Raw genomic sequence first — 15,562 nt, forward strand, 5'->3', positions numbered from 1 at the left:
CGCCGGTCCCTGGATCCCTCAGCACCCCGCCCGCAGCGCCCCGCCGGCTCAACCCCCCGCCGCCACTTGGCCCCTCTGTGCAGGGCTGCTTGCCTGTGGGGGCTGGGGCTGCTGGGTCTCTGTGTGAGGTCCGGGGCTGGGACTTGCCTGTGGGGGCTGGGGCTGCAGGGTCTCTGTGTGAGATCCGGGCCTGGGACTTGCCTGTGGGGGCTGGGGCTGCAGGATCTCTGTGTGAGGTCCGGGCCTGGGACTTGCCTGTAGGGATTAAGGCTGCAGGGTCTCTGTGTGAGGTCCGGGGCTGGGACTTGCCTGTGGGTGGATTGAGGCTGCAGCTCCAGCTCGGTCGGCGCTGCTCTCTGGGGACCCGGGGCACGGCAGCACCCCGGGGAGCAGCAGCCTGTGGAGGAATGAAGTCTTCCCAGCTCCCACGGACCTTCCCCATCCACCTCCGGCCGAGGAGTGTCGGCCCATCGCCTGCAATGACACATAAAGGTAAAGCGTGCGTCTCGTCCCCCTGGGATACCTGCACCATCGTTCTGCCGAGAACAGGTATTAGTTCCCTGGTGTAGGTACGCAGCTTCGCCGTGACCGGGACCAGCTTGGGTCGTGCAGCTGGGTTAATCCACAGTTTATCAAAAGTTCTCCAACTCATCAACGACGGACCCGAGCCTGTGTCCACTTCCATACTCACTGGGACTCCGTTGATTTTTACTTCACTTATCACTGGGGGCGAATCGTCGGTGCACGTATACAGTCCAAGCATCTCATCTTCTTCTACCTGCTCCTCGCTGAACAGTGGATCATCCCCCATCTCCTCAGCCACATGGTGAGTCTGATTTATTTTACACATACGCTGAAGGTGGCCTTTAACATGGCAGGTATTGCACGTGTACCCCGCAAACCTGCACCGGTGAGCCCCATGTCTTCCTCCACAACGCCAGCATGGTGCTGCTTGATTGGCCCCCCAGGATCCTGAGGTCAGTGCTCTCTGCCCCGGGCAGAGCCACGTTCTGCAGTTTTGTCCGTGGTGGGCGCTATCCTGTGGACAGTGCCTGCTGGGTTTGAGACTGTGTGGATTATTTGCTTGGTGCTGCAAGTTGAGGTCATATATGCCCGGCTGATGGCGATGGCCTTTGTCAGAGTGACTGTGGGTTCCGTGGCCAGCAGCTTGTGAAGGAGGCCCTCGTGGCCAATCCCCATAACGAAAACGTCCCGCAAAGGTGTGCCCCAAAATCACACGGCACCGCGAGTCTCCTGAGGTCTGCAGCATATTTGGTGACATCCTGGCCCTCAGATCTGCAGTGATGGTAAAATTTGTATCTGGCCATGAGGATGCTCTCCTTCGGTTTCAACTGGTCACGAATGAGTTCAGTCAGCTCCTCGTATGACTTGTCCCTGGCGCTCTCAGGTGCCAGCAAATTCCTGACGAGACAGTAAACCTCGTCTCCACAACTGGAGAGCAATATCGCCTTACGCTTCTCTCTCATTGTGTATGTGTCCTCCGTCAGGTCATTTGCTGTGAAGTAGTACTTGAGCCTTTCCGTAAAGGCCTCCCAATCATTGCCCACGGTAAAATCCTTTAGCGAGCCCAGAGTAGCCATGGTTGCGTGGAGTTCGTCCGCTTCCTCATTGCCAATGTGGTGTATGTAGCACATAAATCACTGACTCCACACGGTCTGATGTAAGTCTAACTGCTGTGACCTTCGTCCTTTATTGTTCAGCTCCCGAGTGCCTTATATAGCCTTTGTTACAGGTACTACCAGGGTTTCCCACCGCAGCGCCCTCTGTGGTGTGGCATAGTACTTGCATTACATTTAAGGTACTGGGACGATACACACATCATTACATAACAAAAGGAATTGACAAAAGTGATATTAGCAACTTTTTTCAATGATGACAGGTTCAGGTCGCAAGAGACACAAGTTAAAATTTTGGATGTTAGGACTAAGAAGGGAAGTGAAGGGAACTTTTTCACCCAAAGAGTAATAGAGTTGTGAGATAAATTCCCAGGGAACAGACAGTATAAGTGGGTTGAAGTGGTACAATTCTGGAGAAAGGAGGATACATTAAGAAGTTGAGGTTATTTCATAAAGAAAAAAGATGGATTTTTTTCACCTTCCTTAAACTATTGTTCTTAATGCACTAGTGATAAGCAAAGACATGACGTGTGCCTTACTCAGTTTGATTCAAGATGTATTTCTATGTAAATACAGCAAAGAGAAAACTACTAGAATAAGAATGCATTTAAGTCCTAAAAATAGTTTTGGAAAAGAGAGAGGTAATTTTAACTTTTGGCAATGGCATAAAATGAGGGATATCGGATCAGCTGCTTGTTATACACCCGCTTGATTTTCCTTTACACCGGGTGCATAGCGGGCAGCCCATTTGATATCACCTGCCTTACATCACAGTCAGACTAAGCTGAAATACAATCATGATCTGAGGCAAGAATTGTCCTTCCTCTGCTGTTAATTTTAATCCTAAAATCTATCTGTTTCTTGGTTTCTACAGTACAGTGAAAAGTGCGTATCGGGCTGCATTTGTCCTGAGGGAATGGTGGAGAATACAAATGGAAGTTGTGTTATTGAGGACGCGTGCTCCTGTATGCACAATGGTTTTCCTTACACAGCTGGAAGCAGAATCACAGTCGGCTGTAACACTTGGTAATTTTGTAACTGCAACATAAATCACTAAATGATAAATATATCATTATGTTAAACTATATGTATCTGAACATTTAAAAAACCTGAGCTATCAAAATTGTGCAGTAATTCTTTGCTTATACACTGCGATATGTGTGTGCATGAGGTCCGTGCAGCAGAGCAGGTCTCCAGTCGTCCTGGTAAACCCTTGCCACTGGATAAAGGCCTAGCTCTCTCAAGCCCATGTGGTGGCTGGTGTGCAATGGTCACCGCACGTTAAAAAAAATCCAAGCACAGGCATCTTCCACCCCTGGAGTTCAGGACTGGAATATCGGAACATTTGTGAACTCATTCCTTTTGATGTGGAAGCAAGTCATCCTCATTCGAGGGACCGCCTATGATGATGGGAGTTAACAATAAGTATTACATTTTAAAACTGTATATATTCTATTCCAATCCCTTTACTCCTACCCTACATATTATGTTTACCCATGTTTATTTCACTGAAATGACATCATGATGCTTTATATATTATCTGCAGTTCACTTCTTCTGAAAAATCACGAGGGCCAGAATGTGCCGAAAAAATAATGGCGTGTAAATGATGCTCGCTGTTATTAATGTGCAAATCAGCCAGCAACTTGTGGCGAGGTAGAAATACCCTGTGAATTGCAAATCACAAGTTGTTGGAGGATTTGCTCAGCTGTTAGCTACGCCCTTAACCTCCCCACGAGTTTCATAAAGTTGCTGTATTTGCACATTAATTGCTCATTAAACGCAACACAGAAATTTAAGTCTAGTAATTACAAGTTTAAGTACCCATTTAACACTGTGATAATTGTTAATGACTGCCAATCAAACTCTGTTGCCCAGAAAGGGAACAATTAAAAGTGTGGAGTCACACTCCTTCGTGTAGTGAATTGTTGTTGGAGATTTTAAAAATGTCCAATTCTAAATTTTTATATATTTTTTCGTACTTTTCCTTTCTGTCTCTCTTTTCTTTATCATTTTCCATCCTTTCTTTCCCTTTACATTTCATATCCTGTACCTGATTTGATATTGAAGTCACCCACTCTAATGCACCCTCCTTCTCAGTCCTCCCTCTGTTTATTTCTCAATCTTTGAATCTCATTGTTCAAAAGATACACATTGTTCACCAAGGTCCCAGATGCCCTGTATCCTTGCCATGCCGTTATGAGCTCACACCTCTGACAACTTACAGGGCAAAACATTTTTGAGCTGAAGGGTGCAGGAAAAAGTTTAACTGAACGGGTAAGCCACAAGATGCCCCGCTCCAGCAAATTCCGGCCCCAAGACTAGTGGGGGGAAAAAGGCACCACATTTTAACAAACTGCTCAAAGTTATGAGACAGGAAGCCATTTGAGGTTAAGAATATACCAGGTTTTTGATATCATAGTTCAATGTGTGCTTTATTACCTGGTAAAAAGACTTTGATGTTTCCTGTATATTACTCTCAAACTATTTTGCTTCATTTAGTGCTTGCCAGAATGGCATTTGGGTCTGCACAACTAATTCCTGCTTTGGAGTATGTAGAATATATGGGAGTGGTCATTACATCACATTTGATGGCAAGCGTTACAACTTTGAAGGGAACTGTGAATATGCTGCCGCCCAGGTAAGGCTTTTTCTACCTTTCTTTAGGATGGCACAAAACCCTAAACAACAATAACTTGCATTTATATAGCACCTTTAACATAGTGAAACATCCCACGGCGCTTCACAGGAGTATTATGAGATAAAAAATTTGACACCAAGCCACATAACGAGAAATTAGCGCAGGTGACAAAAAGCTTGGTCATAGAGGTAGGTTTTAAGGAGCGTCTTGAAGGAGGAAAGAAAGGTAGAGAGGTGGAGAGGTTTAGGGAGGGAGTTCCAGAGCTTGGGTCCCAGGCAACAGAAGACATGGCCACTGATGGTTGAGCGATTATAATGCTTAAGAGGGCAGAATTAGAGAAGCGCAGATATCTCGGGGATTGTGGGGCTGGAGGAGATAACAGAGGTAGGAAGGGGCGAGGCCATGGAGGGATTTGACAATAAGGATGAGAATATTGAAACCGAGGCGTTGCTTAACCGGAAGCTAATGTAGGTCAGCGAGCACAGGGGTGATGGGTGAGCGGGACTTGATGCGAGTTAGGACACGGGCAGCCGAGTTTTGGATCACCTCTAGTTTACATAGGGTAGAATGTGGGACGCCAGTCAGGAATGCGTTGGAATAGTCAAGTCTTGAGGTAACAAAGGCATGGATGAGGGCTTCAGTAGCAGATGAGCTGAGGGAAGGAAATAGGTGATCTTACTTATTGCTGCGGATATGTGGTCGAAAGTTCATTTCAGGGTCAAATATGACACTAAGGTTGCAAACAGTCTGGTTCAGCCTCAGACAGGAGTTGGGGAGAGGGATGGAGTCAGTGGCTAGGGAACGCAGTTTGTGGCGGGGACAGAAAACAATGGCTTCAATCTTCCCAATATTCAACTGGAGAAAATTCCTGCTAATGCAGAAGTGGATGTTGGACAAGCAGTCTGACAATTTAGAGACTGTGGAGGGCTCGAGAGAAGTGGTGGTGAGGTATCTTTCTATTGTTCTAAGATACTGGGGGCCAGTCATTTTATTTCCAGGTGTTTATTATGCAGCAATAAATCAATCCTGAGGGAACTCTCCTGCTGATTTTCTTTCTCCTTCCCAAGGTGAGGAAGTGCTTGGCCTTTGCTCAAATCTTCCCCTTCTCCACCCCACCCAAATGTGGCTGAGATCTGGAAAGCAGTGGCAGTGGGCACCAGCCGCATTAAATTACCTGCCACTCTTTATGACATTAATGTTGGCCCCATGAGAATCTTTTAAGGCAACAAGTTGCTTTATTAGTGCAATAATTTATTGCGGCAGCTACATTATTTATTACACGCTCTGAATTTGCAGGACTACTGTGGAGATGATCTTACCAACGGCACCTTCAGCGTAATCACAGAAAACGTCCCCTGTGGAACAACTGGAACAACATGTTCTAAATCAATCAAACTTGTTTTTGAGGTAACGTGTATCAGTGCAATTTCTCACTGACGCTTGATTCATTTCAGATTCATTCTGTTTGCATTTGTTTATGATACTGAATTCCTGTTATATCCTGCCCAGAATTTTGAACTGAAGCTTGCTGAAGGGAAACATGAAGTGATACAGCGGAATGAGAACAAAGAGATCCCTTTCATTATCCGCACGCTTGGCCTTTATCTGACAGTGGAAGCTAACAATGGGTTGATTCTGTTATGGGACAAAAAGACTGCTATTTTTATTAAGTTGAGCCCTTCTTACAAGGTATGAGTAAACTTGAGTCATCATCTACCCCAATATTTCTAAAGTATTAGCAAATATACATGTGCTTTAAAAAAAAAACCAAAGTAGACTTATTTCAATAAATGCATCATTATTACTCTATGATTCCAGGGTAAAATTTGTGGCTTATGTGGTAATTTCGATGGAAACGCCAACAATGACATCATGACAAGAAGCCGGTCTGTTGTCACAGAAGTAACTGAGTTTGGAAATAGCTGGAAGCTGTCTGCGAATTGCCCGAATGCTGTGCCTGATGTCGACCCTTGTAATGAGAAACCACACCGCAGAGGCTGGGCACAGAAGCAGTGCTCAATAATTAAAAGTGACATCTTTACAAATTGTCACAAAATGGTTGTACCACTTTCTTAATTTTTAAATGTCTTAATTTGCTATATTTATTTTAAAATCCTACTAGAGTTATTAATCTGTTTCATCATCAGGTTGACCCAACTCCATTTTATGAGGCTTGTGTCCATGACTCCTGCTCTTGCGACAGTGGTGGAGACTGTGAATGTTTTTGCACAGCTGTAGCTGCCTATGCTTTCGCCTGCCTTGAAAATGGGGCATGCATTAATTGGAGGACCCCTGAAATCTGTCGTAAGTATCATGATCATTGGCGATCCCTCGAACAAGGATGACTTGCTTCCACAACAGTTCACAGATGTTTCAATGAAGGACCTGATATTCCAGTCCTGAATTCCAATTGAGAGGGTGGAAGATGCCTGTGTGTGGATTTTTTTAACGTGTGGTGACTGTTGCACATCAGGCACCACACGGGGCTCATAAGCATATTGCAGCATTAACATACATAGTCTACAAACCTTGGTACCAAGACAGTATGTAGTTTTTTTTACAGCTCTTGTTTGATTACAGCATAGGCCGGTGGTCTGAAAGCCTCCACTCTCTGCCCTAATGGTCTTAGCTTAAATGTAAGCATTGAACCCAAGATGTTCCAGGTCCAATCTGGAAATGCTTGGTGCTAACTGTTTGGTGGTCACAAATTTTCATTTATAACAGTGACATTGTATGAAAAGTAAAAAGATGATGCGAAACAAAAAAAGGAAATGCACAGAATGCAAATCTTTTTATTCTTGCGAATGGATAATCAAATTCTCTAAATCATTTATTTCTCAAAAACATATTTCAGAACAACACCAGATAAAAATATATTTTGTATTTGCCACAGAGAATTAATTATTTTTGTATTACAATAACCAATTCTCAAATTGCAGGATTAGATCACAAATAAGCTGAATCTCTGCTACTTATAATTATATCTGCATGTCTATTATCATAAACAAGACATAAGGAAAAAAAAAAAGACATACTGATTAATTGCCAGTGAATATTATCAATAAAATGGGATGGTCAGTGAACACAGGGATAGAAAGATACTGAGGGATGGTCAGTGAAAACAGGTGTAGGAAGATACTGAGAGATTGTCAGTGAACATAGGGACAGAGCAACTTAACTGAGAGATGGTCAGTGAACACAGAATAGAGCAACGATACTGAGAGATGGTCAGTGAACACAGGGACAGAGCAACTATACTGACAGATATTCAGTGAACACAGGATAGAATGAAAATGAGAAATGGTCAGTGAACACAGGGATAGAAAGATACTGAGAGATGGTCAGTGAACACAGGATAAAGCAACGATACTGAGAGATGGTCAATGAACACAGGGATAGAGCATCTATACTGAGAGATGGTCAGTGAACACAGGATAGAAAGATACTGAGAGTTGGTCAGTGAACATAGGGATAGAGCAACAATACTGAGGGATGGTCAGTGAACACAGGATAGAGCAACTATACTGAGAGATGGTCAGTGAACACAGGATAGAAAGATACTGAGAGATGGTCAGAGAACACAGGATAGAAAGATACTGAGAGATGGTCAGTGAACACAGGATAGAAAGATAATGAGTGATGGTCAGTGAACACAGGATAGAAAGATACTCAGAAATGGTCAGTGAACGCAGGATAGAGCAACTAGACTGAGAGATGGTCAGTGAACAGAGGATAGAAAGATACTGGGAGATGGTCAGTGAACACAGGATAGAAAGATACTGAGAGATGGTCAGTGATCACAGAATGGAGCAACTAGACTGAGAGATGGTCAGTGAACACAGGGAGAGAAAGATAATGAGAGAGGGTCAGTGAACACAGGATAAAGCAACTATACTGAGAGATGATCAGTGCACACAGGATAGAAAGATACTGAGAGACGGTCAGTGAACACAGGATAGATAGATAGTGAGAGATGGTCAGAGAACAAAGGATAGAGCAAGTATACTGAGAGATGGTCAGTGAACACAGGATAGAAAGATACTGAGTGATGGTCAGTGAACACAGGATAGAAAGATACTGAGAGATGGGCAGTGAACACAGTGATAGAAAGCTACTGAGAGATGGTCAGTGAACACAGGGATGGAGCAAATATATTGAGGGATGGTCAGTGAATACAGGAGAGAAAGATACTGAGAGATCATCAGTGAACACAGGGATAGAGCAAATATATTGAGGGATGGTCAGTTAACACAGGATAGAAAGATACTGAGAGATTGTCAGTGAACACAGGATAGAGCAACTAGACTGAGAGATGGTCAATGAACACAGGATCGAAAGATACTGAGAGATGGTCAGTGAACACAGGATAGAAAGATACTGAGAGATGGTCAGTGAACACAGGATAGAGCAACTAGACTGAGAGATGGTCAGTGAACACAGGGATAGAAAGATACTGAGAGATGGTCAGTGAACACAGGATAAAGCAACGAGACTGACAGATGGTCAGTGAACACAGGGATAGGGCAACGAGACTGAGAGATGGTCAGTGAACACAGGATAGAAAGATACTGAGAGATGGTCAGTGAACACAGGATAAAGCAACGAGACTGACAGATGGTCAATGAACACAGGGGTAGAGCAACAAGATTGAGAGATGGTCAGTGAACACAGGATAGAAAGATACTGAGAGATGGTCAGTGAACACAGGATAGAAAGATACTGAGAGATGGTCAGTGAACACAGGATAGAAAGATACTGAGTGATGGTCAGTGAACACAGGATAGAAAGATACTGAGAAATGGTCAGTGAACACAGGATAGAGCAACTAAACTGAGAGATGGTCAGTGAACACAGGATAGAAAGATACTGAGAGATGGTCAGAGAACACAGGATAGAGCAACTATACTGAGAGATGGTCAGTGAACACAGGATAGAAAGATACTGAGAGATGGTCAGTGAACACAGGATAGAAAGAGACTGAGAGATGGTCAGTAAACACAGGATAGAGCAACTATACTGAGAGATGGTCAGTGAACACAGGATAGAAAGATACTGAGGGATGGTCAGTGAACACAGAATAGAAAGATACTGAGAGATGGTCAGTGAACACAGGAGAGAGCAACTAGACTGAGAGATGGTCAGTGAACACAGGGATAGAGCAACTATACTGAGAGATGTCAGTGAACACAGGATAGAACGATAATGAGAGATGGTCAGTGAACACAGGATAGAAAGATACTGAGAGATGGTCAGTGAACACAGGATGGAGCAACTAGACTGAGAGATGGTCAGTGAACACAGGGAGAGAAAGATACTGAGAGATGGTCAGTGAACACAGGATAAAGCAACGATACTGAGAGATGGTCAGTGAACACAGGGATAGGGCAACTGTACTGAGAGATGATCAGTGAACACAGGATAGAAAGATAGTGAGAGATGGTCAGAGAACAAAGGATAGAGCAAGTATACTGAGAGATGGTCAGTGAACACAGGATAGAAAGATACTGAGTGATGGTCAGTGAACACAGGATAGAAAGATACTGAGAGATGGGCAGTGAACACAGTGATAGAAAGCTGCTGAGAGATGGTCAGTGAACACAGGATAGAGCAACTATACTGAGAGATGGTCAGTGAACACAGGGATGGAGCAAATATATTGAGGGATGGTCAGTGAATACAGGAGAGAAAGATACTGAGAGATCATCAGTGAACACAGGGATAGAGCAAATATATTGAGGGATGGTCAGTGAACACAGGATAGAAAGATACTGAGAGATGGTCAGTGAACACAGGATAGAGCAACTAGACTGAGAGATGGTCAGCGAACACAGGGATAGAGCAACTATACTGAGAGATGGTCAGTGAACACAGGATCGAAAGATACTGAGAGATGGTCAGTGAACACAGGATAGAGCAACTAGACTGAGAGATGGTCAGCGAACACAGGGATAGAGCAACTATACTGTGAGATGGTCAGTGAACACAGGATCGAAAGATACTGAGAGATGGTCAGTGAACACAGGATAGAAAGATACTGAGAGATGGTCAGTGAACACAGGATAGAAAGATACTGAGAGATGGTCAGTGAACACAGGATAGAAAGATACTGAGTGATGGTCACTGAACACAGGATAGAAAGATACTGAGAGATGGTCAGTGAACACAGGATAGAAAGATACTGAGAGTTGGTCAGTGAACACAGGGATAGAGCAACTAGACTGAGAGATGGTCAGTGAACACAGGGATAGAGCAAATATATTGAGGGATGGTCAGTGAACACAGGAGAGAAAGATACTGAGAGATCATCAGTGAACACAGGATCGAGCAACTAGACTGAGAGATGGTCAGTGAACACAGGATAGAAAGATACTGAGAGATGGTCAGTGAACACAGGATAGAGCAACTATACTGAGAAATGGTCAGTGAACACAGGATAGAAAGATACTGAGAGATGGTCAGTGAACACAGGATAGAGCAACTCGACTGAGAGATGGTCAGTGAACACAGGATAGAAAGATACTGAGAGATGGTCAGTGAACACAAGGATATAAAGATACTGAGAGATGGTCAGTGAACACAGGATAGAAAGATACTGGGAGATGGTCAGTGAACACAGGATAGAGCAACTATACTGAGAGATGGTCAGTGAACAGAGGATAGAAAGATACTGAGAGATGGTCAGTGAACACAGGATAGAAAGATACTGAGTGATGGTAAGTGAACACAGGATAGAAAGATACTGAGAGATGGTCAGTGAACACAGGATAGAGCAACTATACTGAGAGTTGGTCAGTGAACACAGGGATAGAGCAACTATCCTGAGAGATGGTCAGCGAACACAGGGATGGAGCAAATATATTGAGGGATGGTCAGTGAACACAGGAGAGAAATATACTGAGAGATCATCAGTGAACACAGGATCGAGCAACTAGACTGAGAGATGGTCAGTGAACACAGGATAGAAAGATACTGAGAGATGGTCAGTGAACACAGGATAGAGCAACTATACTGAGAGATTGTCAGTGAACACAGGATAGAAAGATACTGAGGGATGGTCAGTGAACACAGGATATAAAGATACTGAGAGATGGTCAGTGAACACAGATATAGAGCATCTATACTGAGAGATGGTCAGTGAACACAGGATAGAAAGATACTGAGAGATGGTCAGTGAACACAGTATAGAGCAACTAGACTGAGAGATGGTCAGTGAACACAGGGATAGAGCATCTATACTGAGAGATGGTCAGTGAACACAGGATAGAAAGATACTGAGAGATGGTCAGTGAACACAGGATAGAGCAACTGTACTGAGAGATGCTCAGTGAACACAGGGATAGAGCAACTAGATTGAGAGATGGTCAGTGAACACAGGATAGAAAGATACTGAGTGATGGTCAGTGAACACAGGATAGAAAGATACTGAGTGATGGTCAGTGAACACAGGATAGAAAGATACTGAGAGATGGTCAGTGAACACAGGATAGAAAGACACTGAGAGATAGTCAGTGAACACAGGATAGAAAGATACTGAGAGATGGTCAGAGAACACAGGATAGAGCAAGTAGACTGAGAGATGGTCAGTGAACACAGGATAGAAAGATACTGAGAGATGGTCAGTGAACACAGGATAGAAAGATACTGAGAGATGGTCAGTGAACACATGATTGACAGATACTGAGTGCTGGTCAGTGAACACAGGATAGAAAGATACTGAGAGTTGGTCAGTGAACATAGGGATAGAGCAACAATACTGAGGGATGGTCAGTGAACACAGGATAGAGCAACTATACTGAGAGATGGTCAGTGAACACAGGATAGAAAGATACTGAGAGATGGTCAGAGAACACAGGATAGAAAGATACTGAGAGATGGTCAGTGAACACAGGATAGAAAGATAATGAGTGATGGTCAGTGAACACAGGATAGAAAGATACTCAGAAATGGTCAGTGAACGCAGGATAGAGCAACTAGACTGAGAGATGGTCAGTGAACAGAGGATAGAAAGATACTGGGAGATGGTCAGTGAACACAGGATAGAAAGATACTGAGAGATGGTCAGTGATCACAGGATGGAGCAACTAGACTGAGAGATGGTCAGTGAACACAGGGAGAGAAAGATAATGAGAGAGGGTCAGTGAACACAGGATAAAGCAACTATACTGAGAGATGATCAGTGCACACAGGATAGAAAGATACTGAGAGACGGTCAGTGAACACAGGATAGATAGATAGTGAGAGATGGTCAGAGAACAAAGGATAGAGCAAGTATACTGAGAGATGGTCAGTGAACACAGGATAGAAAGATACTGAGTGATGGTCAGTGAACACAGGATAGAAAGATACTGAGAGATGGGCAGTGAACACAGTGATAGAAAGCTACTGAGAGATGGTCAGTGAACACAGGGATGGAGCAAATATATTGAGGGATGGTCAGTGAATACAGGAGAGAAAGATACTGAGAGATCATCAGTGAACACAGGGATAGAGCAAATATATTGAGGGATGGTCAGTTAACACAGGATAGAAAGATACTGAGAGATTGTCAGTGAACACAGGATAGAGCAACTAGACTGAGAGATGGTCAATGAACACAGGATCGAAAGATACTGAGAGATGGTCAGTGAACACAGGATAGAAAGATACTGAGAGATGGTCAGTGAACACAGGATAGAGCAACTAGACTGAGAGATGGTCAGTGAACACAGGGATAGAAAGATACTGAGAGATGGTCAGTGAACACAGGATAAAGCAACGAGACTGACAGATGGTCAGTGAACACAGGGATAGGGCAACGAGACTGAGAGATGGTCAGTGAACACAGGATAGAAAGATACTGAGAGATGGTCAGTGAACACAGGATAAAGCAACGAGACTGACAGATGGTCAATGAACACAGGGGTAGAGCAACAAGATTGAGAGATGGTCAGTGAACACAGGATAGAAAGATACTGAGAGATGGTCAGTGAACACAGGATAGAAAGATACTGAGAGATGGTCAGTGAACACAGGATAGAAAGATACTGAGTGATGGTCAGTGAACACAGGATAGAAAGATACTGAGAAATGGTCAGTGAACACAGGATAGAGCAACTAAACTGAGAGATGGTCAGTGAACACAGGATAGAAAGATACTGAGAGATGGTCAGAGAACACAGGATAGAGCAACTATACTGAGAGATGGTCAGTGAACACAGGATAGAAAGATACTGAGAGATGGTCAGTGAACACAGGATAGAAAGAGACTGAGAGATGGTCAGTAAACACAGGATAGAGCAACTATACTGAGAGATGGTCAGTGAACACAGGATAGAAAGATACTGAGGGATGGTCAGTGAACACAGAATAGAAAGATACTGAGAGATGGTCAGTGAACACAGGAGAGAGCAACTAGACTGAGAGATGGTCAGTGAACACAGGGATAGAGCAACTATACTGAGAGATGTCAGTGAACACAGGATAGAACGATAATGAGAGATGGTCAGTGAACACAGGATAGAAAGATACTGAGAGATGGTCAGTGAACACAGGATGGAGCAACTAGACTGAGAGATGGTCAGTGAACACAGGGAGAGAAAGATACTGAGAGATGGTCAGTGAACACAGGATAAAGCAACGATACTGAGAGATGGTCAGTGAACACAGGGATAGGGAAACTGTACTGAGAGATGATCAGTGAACACAGGATAGAAAGATAGTGAGAGATGGTCAGAGAACAAAGGATAGAGCAAGTATACTGAGAGATGGTCAGTGAACACAGGATAGAAAGATACTGAGTGATGGTCAGTGAACACAGGATAGAAAGATACTGAGAGATGGGCAGTGAACACAGTGATAGAAAGCTGCTGAGAGATGGTCAGTGAACACAGGATAGAGCAACTATACTGAGAGATGGTCAGTGAACACAGGGATGGAGCAAATATATTGAGGGATGGTCAGTGAATACAGGAGAGAAAGATACTGAGAGATCATCAGTGAACACAGGGATAGAGCAAATATATTGAGGGATGGTCAGTGAACACAGGATAGAAAGATACTGAGAGATGGTCAGTGAACACAGGATAGAGCAACTAGACTGAGAGATGGTCAGCGAACACAGGGATAGAGCAACTATACTGAGAGATGGTCAGTGAACACAGGATCGAAAGATACTGAGAGATGGTCAGTGAACACAGGATAGAGCAACTAGACTGAGAGATGGTCAGCGAACACAGGGATAGAGCAACTATACTGTGAGATGGTCAGTGAACACAGGATCGAAAGATACTGAGAGATGGTCAGTGAACACAGGATAGAAAGATACTGAGAGATGGTCAGTGAACACAGGATAGAAAGATACTGAGAGATGGTCAGTGAACACAGGATAGAAAGATACTGAGTGATGGTCACTGAACACAGGATAGAAAGATACTGAGAGATGGTCAGTGAACACAGGATAGAAAGATACTGAGAGTTGGTCAGTGAACACAGGGATAGAGCAACTAGACTGAGAGATGGTCAGTGAACACAGGGATAGAGCAAATATATTGAGGGATGGTCAGTGAACACAGGAGAGAAAGATACTGAGAGATCATCAGTGAACACAGGATCGAGCAACTAGACTGAGAGATGGTCAGTGAACACAGGATAGAAAGATACTGAGAGATGGTCAGTGAACACAGGATAGAGCAACTATACTGAGAAATGGTCAGTGAACACAGGATAGAAAGATACTGAGAGATGGTCAGTGAACACAGGATAGAGCAACTCGACTGAGAGATGGTCAGTGAACACAGGATAGAAAGATACTGAGAGATGGTCAGTGAACACAAGGATATAAAGATACTGAGAGATGGTCAGTGAACACAGGATAGAAAGATACTGGGAGATGGTCAGTGAACACAGGATAGAGCAACTATACTGAGAGATGGTCAGTGAACAGAGGATAGAAAGATACTGAGAGATGGTCAGTGAACACAGGATAGAAAGATACTGAGTGATGGTAAGTGAACACAGGATAGAAAGATACTGAGAGATGGTCAGTGAACACAGGATAGAGCAACTATACTGAGAGTTGGTCAGTGAACACAGGGATAGAGCAACTATCCTGAGAGATGGTCAGCGAACACAGGGATGGAGCAAATATATTGAGGGATGGTCAGTGAACACAGGAGAGAAATATACTGAGAGATCATCAGTGAACACAGGATCGAGCAACTAGACTGAGAGATGGTCAGTGAACACAGGATAGAAAGATACTGAGAGATGGTCAGTGAACACAGGATAGAGCAACTATACTGAGAGAT

At 43.8% G+C, this 15,562-nt stretch overlaps 1 protein-coding gene across 1 annotated transcript in view; it reads left to right on the forward strand.

The window, feature by feature from the left end:
- The window catches only part of LOC139279612 (mucin-2-like), an 83,857-nt gene that overhangs the window by 51,074 nt on the left and 17,221 nt on the right, over positions 1–15,562 (forward strand). Inside the window, exons 19-24 of the mRNA XM_070898727.1 lie at positions 2,512–2,663; positions 4,139–4,277; positions 5,574–5,684; positions 5,787–5,966; positions 6,096–6,335; positions 6,425–6,581. Coding sequence (XP_070754828.1) covers positions 2,512–2,663; positions 4,139–4,277; positions 5,574–5,684; positions 5,787–5,966; positions 6,096–6,335; positions 6,425–6,581 — 979 coding nt within the window. The remainder of the gene's footprint in view (positions 1–2,511; positions 2,664–4,138; positions 4,278–5,573; positions 5,685–5,786; positions 5,967–6,095; positions 6,336–6,424; positions 6,582–15,562) is intronic.

This window comes from Pristiophorus japonicus, chromosome 14, assembly GCF_044704955.1.
Source record: "Pristiophorus japonicus isolate sPriJap1 chromosome 14, sPriJap1.hap1, whole genome shotgun sequence".
NCBI classification, from domain to species: Eukaryota; Metazoa; Chordata; class Chondrichthyes; family Pristiophoridae; genus Pristiophorus; species Pristiophorus japonicus.